General features: G+C 46.6%; 1 protein-coding gene across 1 annotated transcript; it reads left to right on the forward strand.

Moving 5' to 3' along the window:
• Nucleotides 1-3282: 3282 nt before the first annotated feature.
• On the forward strand, nucleotides 3283-9237 carry LOC112946801 (guanine nucleotide-binding protein subunit alpha-11). Its single transcript, XM_026038747.1, has 6 exons — nucleotides 3283-3489; nucleotides 4395-4549; nucleotides 5534-5662; nucleotides 6627-6756; nucleotides 7460-7613; nucleotides 8622-9237. Exons 1-6 carry the CDS (start codon nucleotides 3343-3345, stop codon nucleotides 8810-8812), a joined length of 906 nt encoding a protein of 301 aa, XP_025894532.1. The 5' UTR covers nucleotides 3283-3342; the 3' UTR covers nucleotides 8813-9237.
• The last annotated feature ends 41 nt before the right edge of the window (nucleotides 9238-9278 follow it).

Consider the following 9278-nt stretch of genomic DNA (forward strand, 5'->3'; position numbering starts at 1 on the left):
GCCCCGCCGCCGCCCGCCCGGCCTCGCTGCCTGCCGGGCTGCGCGGAGCGGGGAAGCGGGCGGAAAGGCAGCCGGGGAAGACGAGCGGGCGGCCCGGGGCCGGCGCCCGGCGGCTGCGGGGTGCCCGCGGCCCTGCCGCCGCTCGGGGGGCCGCTGCCCTCCCCCGGGAGGGCGAAACCCTGCTCGCTTCGGAGGCGCTGCTTGGGTTCCGTATAGMGTCCGTACGGCTTCACACAGGCCGGGAAATGGCTTTGGGGCTCGGATGCTCCTTCGAAACGCCCCGCTAGAAAACCTACTTGCTTCAAAGTAGGTTGGAGCCATGGGCAAGATCAGGCCTAGGAAGCTCCCCCATCTAATCTTAAATTAAGTTCCTCTAGAGACTTTTTTTTTTCCCCTGTAAAAGAGACTCTTAAGTAAGATTCAGCGTCTCATTTAAAAAGAAAAAATCCTCAATGTGGGGTGGTTGGGCTAAGTAGCATTCCCAGTTTCAGGCTGTGTTCAGAAAGGCCTTGCTTCGTTTGCTCTTTCATTTGCTTTTTCGTTGTGTTCCACGTTGCTCACTTGCRTGTCTGAAGGTGCTGCACATAACACGAGTTTTCTTTCCTTGCCGTAATTGCCATTTACAGGAATTTTGTGTGTCTTGTTCCTAGAGTTCTCGTGTTTACAGATATGAATAATTACATTAGAGCTTTTTCTAAATGCTCAGAATTTTGAAAAGAGCCTCTGCGTTGTAAAAGCTGTGGTCATTTTTCCCATCTTCTCTGGCATGTGTGGGTCTGTTGAAGCCTAAAGCAAAAACCTGAACTGAGGAATAGCAGAGCTGTACCGTGAACCTGGCAGTAACGGATGTGTTTGCGAGATATTTGACATTTCTCCTGGTGTTAGGCAGTTGTGGTCTCTTTCCTGGGATGTGTGTGTGTTGGAGGGGAGGGAATACCCCCAAATTACTTGGCTTCTGGAGTTGCTGTTGAGCATGGGATGTTATTGACTGAATAAATGTATTTGCAAGGGTCTGCCGGGTACTTGTGGGACGGTGGGAACCTGTTGTAATCTCTGCAGCTCTGATAAGCTGATAGAAAAAAATGGTGAGTTYGGGTTGTCTCCTCCTCGTAATGCTGAGGAGACAGCCTAAATCACCTGAAGAAGGTTATTGTGCCTTGATGAGCGCAGGAGAGCACCACTGCAGCAGAACGTTTGGCTCCGCCGAGCTTGCAGTCTGCCTTGGTGGTGGCCTTCAGAAAAGCAAGGGGTTGCCCCTGCCTTTTCCCCCTTTTCCTTAAAAAGGAGGAACGATGATGAAGTGACAGGCAGAATCTGTGTTTCGGAGCAAGTGGGATCCGAAGGGAATGGATGGTGCTGAAATTTCTTTCGCATTTGCATTATCGGAATGCTTTGAGGCACCTCTGGCTTTTTTTTTTTCTTACTTTTCTCTGTTTTGGTCACTGTGGTAAAAAAACAAGGAAGTATTTCTCACCACAGCGTGCTTAACCACAGAAGATTTCGGTTTCCGACTTGTATTTTTTTACCCCTTTGTGGTAGAGCTTTTTGTTTGGGATAGAGGTGGTTTAGTGCAGGTTAATGGTGGCTCTGGTGCTAGCTCCTAATGAGGTTGCCAAAAATGTTGTTGATTCCCGGAGATGAGGAGAGTTTCCCTCTTTGCAACTCAGTGCTTCTAGTTGCATTTCTTTTTCCTGCTGCTTGTCTGTGTTTGTTGGCCTCCTAGCCTGGTACTATAAGCAGGGGTAATTGAAAATCCACCCCTGAGGAGTGCTGGTGAGTTGTGATGAATGAGTTGCTGCCGTGATAGATCTGTGCCCTGGAGTGAGGTGGATACCTGGTGGTTCCTGCGGTGGAAGCCAGGGCCCTGCCAGCCTCTCTGTTTGTAAGCAGAGATCAAAAGGAGCGTCACTGATGAGCCACGCTTAGTGTTTCTGCTCCCGGKAATCGAGGGAGTTGGGCACTTTCCTGGTACAGAGCCGTTTTTCTGGATTAGCTTTCTGTGAAATGCACAGCAATGGCAAATTTGGGGAGGCTGAGCAGGAGTGCCCCGTGGAAATGCCTTGGGATGAAAGCCTAGAGGTGGCTAATTGTGTTTTAGACCTGGTCCTCGTGTCCCCTCCGTGGAAGGGGGACAGGGTCTGTGAATTCTGCACAAGCAAAGTGGAAGTAGCTGGGGAAGCTCCACAACACCAGGGGACTCGTGAGTGAAACGAGGCTGGATATTCTCTTCTCTGTTGATGCTTTTCCCCCCTTGTGCTCCCCATATCTGGAGTGCGCTGTCTTTGCGTCTTCCACCAGCCTTCTCCTGTACCTGTTGACTTTTTAGAGCCGTAAAAATCAGGGTGAGCGCCCAGCTGCCYGAGCGGGAGGCAGCTTGGAAAGGGGGCCGCTCAGCCCGCGGGCACTGGCACATCTCTGCTCGGCCCCGGCTGCTGCGAGAGGCAGCTCTGCGCAGGCACCGCGCGCCGAGCTGCCCGCCCCGCTGAGCGGCGCTGCCCGTCAGCTGCCAGCAGCAGCAGCCTGCTTCTCCCTCCCTTCCGGGCCCGGTTTGAGCTCCGTCACATCCAAAGGGTGCCGGGGGGCTGGTGTGGCAGCACAAACGGTCTGGCTGCGGTGAGGATTCCCATTGCAGTTCTTAACAGGAACTGGTGCACAGAGGTTCGGGTCACTAAGAAGATGCACCGAGTCGATTCCTCATGTCAAACGGATGAAGGAGGGATTTTTTGAGTTTTCTTGTAGAGCTGATTTTCCTGCTCTTGCATTCTTTTCTGTATAAGGATACTTAGCCTATAAGGTAAAGGGCATTTGGTACCAAATCACAGCGAAAGCCAGCGTGGTCCTTGTCACGCAAATAGCTTTCCTGCTTGCTGTCCCCTTGRCTTGCAGTAGCTGCTAACGTGCGAGCGCATGTGGGCGCGCGCCGGCCGCTGCGGTGACTGGAGCATCTTGCAGGAGTATCTGGGAATAGGTCAGGTGTGACGGCCCGGGGCCTCTTGACGCAGGACCCGTGGGAGTGGCTGTAACGTGAGATTTGGAGCRAGTACCAGAGCTGCGTTTGAGGTCTGCTCTAAGGGACAAGATGTCTTCCTGCCTGCCATGCTCGCTGGGTTCATGGTGGGAGCGAGCAGGACCGTGCGGACCGGCTTCCAGGCTCCTGGGAAGCTGCTGGAAAAGTAGGTGGTAGGATTGTACGCGTTGGGATGCGGCAATGAGAACTGTGAGGTCCAACGCGATGCTGGCTTTGTTTCTTCCGTCCCAAGCAAGGCTTGCTCTATCTGCTGACTTCTGCTCTTGTGTCCCGCAGGCACTGGCGAGAGCGGGAAGAGCACGTTCATTAAGCAGATGCGCATAATTCATGGCTCAGGATACTCTGAAGAGGACAAGAAAGGCTTCACCAAGCTGGTATACCAGAACATCTTCACTGCCATGCAGTCTATGATTAGGGCCATGGAAACCCTGAAGATTCTCTACAAATACGAACAGAACAAGGTGCGTTTCTGACAAAATTGGTGTGGTTTTTTTTAGGTGAGGAGAGKTCTAGGGTTTGACTTGTAGGTTCCYGTTCTTTTGTGCCCTTGCACATTATAATCCTAACCTCCCTGAGCTCTTCTCCATAAGTATTTTATATTTAAGGGCTGTTTTTTATGATGCTTTATTGATACGTGGTTCTGTTCACTAAGTTATGTTAAGGAATAAAGCCACTTTCTACCTGAGGGACAGAGACATTGTATTTCATTGAGTGAAGTTATTTTCTTGCGCTTTCCAGAGGCATTGCAGAAGATATTTTGGTGACTATAATGTGTTGACTTGCACTGGTGATCATGGATGCAGAACTTGCCTTTGTTTTCCTGGTTTTCCTCTAGTGAGGATGATACTCCATGGTGTAGGCAACATCAGTCTTTGTGTATCTAATCTCTGTCTACCACCGTTTCCAGAAAGCAGCTTGGTATGGATAGGTGCCTCCTAGACTCCACAGGTTGTCATAATGTTTTTAATCCTTTAGTCCTACAATGATTTTATAGCTTGTAGGGTAGGCAATTTTATTCTCTCTCTCAGCAGAGACTGATATTATAACGCCCTAAAGCAATGTCTCGGCACCCTGAATGAGCAGCAAGCTGAGATAGCAGCTTGTTCTTGAAATACAGCTTTACCTTCTCAAAAGTCGGGCAGTTTGGAGCTCTCCAAACTAAACACTGCCTTGGAAAACCTCACTGTTTATAAACACCTGGGGATACAATGATATAGCACATCTTGACAGGTGAAGGCTGTTGCTATTTTACAGTTTATTCTGCGAAGGAGCAGATGATGCTTTGGAAGRATTTTGCCGATTCCTTCTATTTTAAAAAATGCAATTTCATTTCTTAAATGAATAGTGATACTTTTCTAATATTCAGGCCAATGCAGTGCTGATCCGGGAGGTGGACGTAGAAAAGGTCATGACATTTGAGCAACCATATGTAAGTGCAATTAAGACCTTGTGGAACGACCCTGGAATCCAAGAGTGTTATGACAGGAGAAGAGAATATCAGCTTTCTGACTCTGCTAAATAGTGAGTATATAATGGCACGTATTGGTAGATAGCAGTGATGCTCTTAACAAATGATACCTGCAGTGGATTCCACTATATGGTTTCTTTAAGTACATCTTATTTTTGCATCCAGGCCAATAAGTGTCTTCCTGGTATATTAGGCAAGCTGCATGGTCTCCTGGGTGCATGTTTTGGGATAAAACCCCCATGTATATATGTGATGTTTTGCCTTTCTGGAACCAGATTCAAACCAGGCTGCAGTTCTCTGTTGCCACTGCTTKTCCGGGGTTGCTTTTTCATCTTAATTTTTCCTAAACTTAGTTCTGCCAGATAGAGGTAACGAGCTCTGAGGGAAAGGAGAAGCTTTTTGTTCTTTTTTTCCCAGGGACAGATTTAGATCTGGAAATGCCTTGCTATTTGCTAGTTTCTCTTGAGTATATCAAGTGTTCTGGTGGGTAATAAAGGCAACTATTTAAACCTCTGCATCTGGATATACCCGAGCCAGGAGTCTCCACCTTGTGTTATCTGTGCTCAGGTTCATGTGTTAGAAGTATTGCTTTTTCTCTTCAAGTTTGTCCTTTGCCCTGTAGATCTACCTGGATATTTAACTTGTGGATTTGTTATTAACAAAACCCAAGTATAGGAAGGCCAGGAAGATATCACCTGTGCCAGATAACATAGTTTCCTTTATATGAAAGCATGGCAGGTGAAACTTAATTCCAACATGTGTCCAGTGCGCTTGAACCTCCTCTGTAGAGAAGGTTTGCTTCTATTTCCTCAAGACACAAAGTTGCTAAAGTTGTTCCTGATGTGTCTGTTTATCCTCCAAGGGATTTGACTCGTAAATTACTGCTCCCCAAGGAAGTACACTGTTGGTTTTTGCATCACTTTTTAGAACAGTTCAGATGATTTCTGGCCGCTTTGCTGTCCTCGGAGAAGACTCAACGTGGCAGCATTTGTGTGTGATGGGCTGCAATCTAAGTTAGTTTTCCGTTGTTCTTGTAGCTATCTTAGCGACGTGGATCGCATCGCTACCCCAGGATATCTACCAACTCAGCAAGACGTGCTACGGGTTAGAGTTCCTACAACCGGCATCATAGAGTACCCCTTTGACCTAGAGAATATTATCTTCAGGTACTGAAGTGTGTTCGTGTCGCAGCTGAAGCGAGGCAGGGCAGAAGGGGGTTCAGGAAGGCAGAGCTTTGTGTTGCCTTTGTGTCCAAGCGGCTCGATGAGAGGCTGGAGCGGACGTGTGCCCTGTAATGTTATGATGCATCTGCTGCAAGATGCTCCTGGAACGGGAATGATGTAACGCTTCCTCCTGATTAAGGGAAAGCTCCGAGCTGAAGCCATTTCCTGTCATAAAACAGAGTGTGCGTTGGAGCCAGCGGAGCTTAGAAGGGACTAACCGTCCAGCAGGGATTGCTCTCTGCCTTGCTGACATGCAGAGAGGAGGAATAAAGCAGTAACGAAGCCTCCATCCGCTCTCTGAATCCTCTGCGTTACAGACAGACAAGCGGTCACTTTACCTGTTACAGTTTGCTCATCTATGAGATAGGTGTAGAATTTTAGTAAAGCTGCACAGATTAGACCAGCTGTGTTGAACTTCAGCTGGGGGACAAAATCATTTTACCCTACGTGTCTGACTTAAAACTGACAGGCTGGTTTGCAAAGCTTCCACTCTAAAAACGGGTAATAATTAAAGGAAGTTCTCCGAGAGATGCTTTAAGGTGAAAAAAGTGCTTTAATAGAAAATACGGAATTGTATTTTAACAGAGCAGGGTTTTGAAAGATTTGTCTTTTTGGACATAATTAGCTACTTAATCAGTGCACTGTACAATTAGAAATAGTAATGCTGAGATTGGGGGTTTAATTGGGTATTGGTCCCCTTTGGCTGTCTCTTCAGTTCAATATATCTCTGGAACAGGATATTCTGTAAACTCGGCGGCTTTGTTAGTGACCACATGTTGCTCTGTCCTCCTGTCAGTATAAATTGAACTGTAAAGAGCTTTTGTTCTCACTGCACGTTGGCGCTRTGAATTCAGACAAAGAATTGCAGCCACTCCTGTGACACCACATATGTATTTCTGTTCCATAGAATGGTGGATGTTGGAGGCCAGAGGTCAGAACGAAGGAAGTGGATCCACTGCTTTGAAAATGTGACTTCCATCATGTTTTTAGTAGCACTTAGTGAATATGACCAAGTTCTGGTGGAGTCTGACAAYGAGGTGAGCGCAAGAGCGGGAGCCCTTCAGCAGGGTGGGGAAAGGGAGAATGTCCCTCCTGCCTCTGGGAGCTGCATCCGCAAGGACTGCTGTGGGTTTGGGCCTTTGCTCCTCCCTTTCTCAAAGGGAACATGAGCCTCGCTGGGTCATGGTGTGCCTGAGAATGGAAAATGCATGGGATACTTGAATTATCTGTACTTCTCATGCTCTGAAAATGGTACTTCCCAATGTGAAGGCATGCCCAAAAAATGCCCGCTGCTGCTTTTCGCTGCTCCTCACCTGGAGTGCTTTGCACTGTGGCTGCTGCCCTGTTGGCTGCTGCCCTCGTTGAAGGAGCAATACTGAGTTTTTACACCTGCTGATAGATTTAAAAATGCTGTTGTGTGACAGCAGTTACGTTTTTATTTTGTGCTGGACAAGATGTGTGTCGGTTTGCACGGTATCATGGCCAGCCCTCCAACATGACTGTGCAAAGCATAAAACGACTTCTAAGCCTCCTGGAATTAACAACTTGCCAGTTAAATGAAGCTCGAAAGTGAAGCATTTGCTTTCACTACCTCGATCAACTGAAGCCAGAACTTRTCTGGGACCCAAATGAGTCCACGTCGTTGCACTGATGCAGGTGTGATTGAGTGCAATTAGCAGAAAGTTCAATTGATCCTCATATGTGCAATTAAATATTTTCTTTTTTCTCTCCTCATTTCAGAACCGGATGGAAGAGAGTAAAGCCCTCTTTCGTACCATTATCACTTAYCCCTGGTTCCAAAACTCTTCTGTTATCCTCTTCCTCAACAAGAAAGATCTTTTGGAAGACAAGATCCTGTATTCTCATCTTGTTGACTATTTCCCAGAATTTGATGGTGAGTGCATTTTAAGGAGGAATACTCAATCTAGGAAGGAGGTTTGTTTCTATCTCTTGTTTCTTTTTAAAGARAACTCAGCTCTAGAGATGGGGAAAAAATCCCTCTTAATGTCAGAAGAAAGGGAGACTTGCCTTTTGCAAACAGTGCTTCATTTAAGCTACTAATGAAATTGCTCCTAATTAGTTGTCCTTCCGCTTCTGGAGTCTTATGCCCCCTGCTGTCTGGAAATGCAGGTATTCTGAAGTCATCAGTTGTGGAAAATGGCCACAATTTCTGCAGCAGGGTGTGTGTGGCTGGTGAGCTGTCGTTAGCTTGTTGGCCAAATAGTGCACAATTCCAATGTAATTTAGCATCTGAGACAAGACAGTGACGTTAGAAAGCACAGTGTGCTTTCAGCATATAAAGCTGCCTCTTGAGAGATGATCCTTGCAATGGAGGGTGTGAGAACACGCCAAATGGAAGGAATATCAGTAAGTGACTTTCTTTCTGCGGAGCTGTTAGCAATATAAAATAAATACTAGCTAAAATTACTGTTTTTAGCCGCTGTGTGTTGCCCGGCCAGTTGGGACAGACTGCAGTGTTGACTGAAGGTCTCTCATGTTTGCACAGGGTAAACTCGTGTCTTTTGGAGCATGAGATCTGTCTATTAAGAAATATGCATTCCAGCTCCAAAGGAGAGCATTGTGGCACATATACAGCACCACCACGTATACTGGATTACACCGAGCTCCGTATTTCAGAGTACGGTGTGAGCCAACACCTTGGAGTCTGTCAAAACTCTGTCCTGGAAAAATACCTTTTGTGGGTGTTGGCTAGTTAATTAAAAAGCATAAGATACTTCAGGTCCCAGAACTTCTGTGCAATAAACAAGTTTATTTATTTATATATATATATATATATATATATATGTAAATCTCCCCATAGCCCATAAGAAAAAGTGCCCTGGTAATTCTTGTGGCACTTCTCCGTGCACATCCCTTGACCGTGTTCCCTTGTTTGCTGCAGGCCCACAGAGGGATGCACAGGCAGCCCGGGAGTTCATCCTCAAGATGTTTGTGGATTTAAATCCAGACAGCGACAAAATAATCTATTCCCACTTCACATGTGCCACAGACACAGAAAACATCCGTTTCGTCTTCGCGGCTGTCAAGGACACCATCCTACAGCTCAACCTGAAGGAGTACAACCTGGTTTGACCTGCTCTGTCCTTGGCCCCTTGAGAGCCTTCATTGTTGAAGAAAAGACAAAAAGAAATTTTAACCATGACAGGAAAAAAAAAATTAATTTTTGATGATGTAATGATTGCAAATTGTCTGATCTGTGGAGTGGCAAGTGCTCAGTGTTATCCTGGAGTCTCATGTCTCTGTCCACAGAGTAGTTGATTTCATATTTTTAACAAATTGCTTTTATTTCACAGTTAACGGGGATATGCCTCATTTCTTCAGCACCTTGTTCACTTAATTTTTGCCAAACAGCTAAGGTGGCCTCATCTTGAGCTTTCCTTTGTTGCTTAGCCACTTTTTTTTTTTTTTTTCTTTTTTTTTCCCATGGCATTCCCATGGTATAAATATATAGAGAAAATACCTTTCCAGCCAAGATTGTGAATTCACAGGACTGTGGGAGTGTGGAATGCTACTGGTCCCTTCGCCTTGTGCTGCGGGG

The sequence above is a fragment of the Nothoprocta perdicaria genome, unplaced genomic scaffold (genome assembly GCF_003342845.1).
Source record: "Nothoprocta perdicaria isolate Ctin4 unplaced genomic scaffold, notPer1 scaffold_218, whole genome shotgun sequence".
Taxonomy (NCBI): Eukaryota; Metazoa; Chordata; class Aves; order Tinamiformes; family Tinamidae; genus Nothoprocta; species Nothoprocta perdicaria.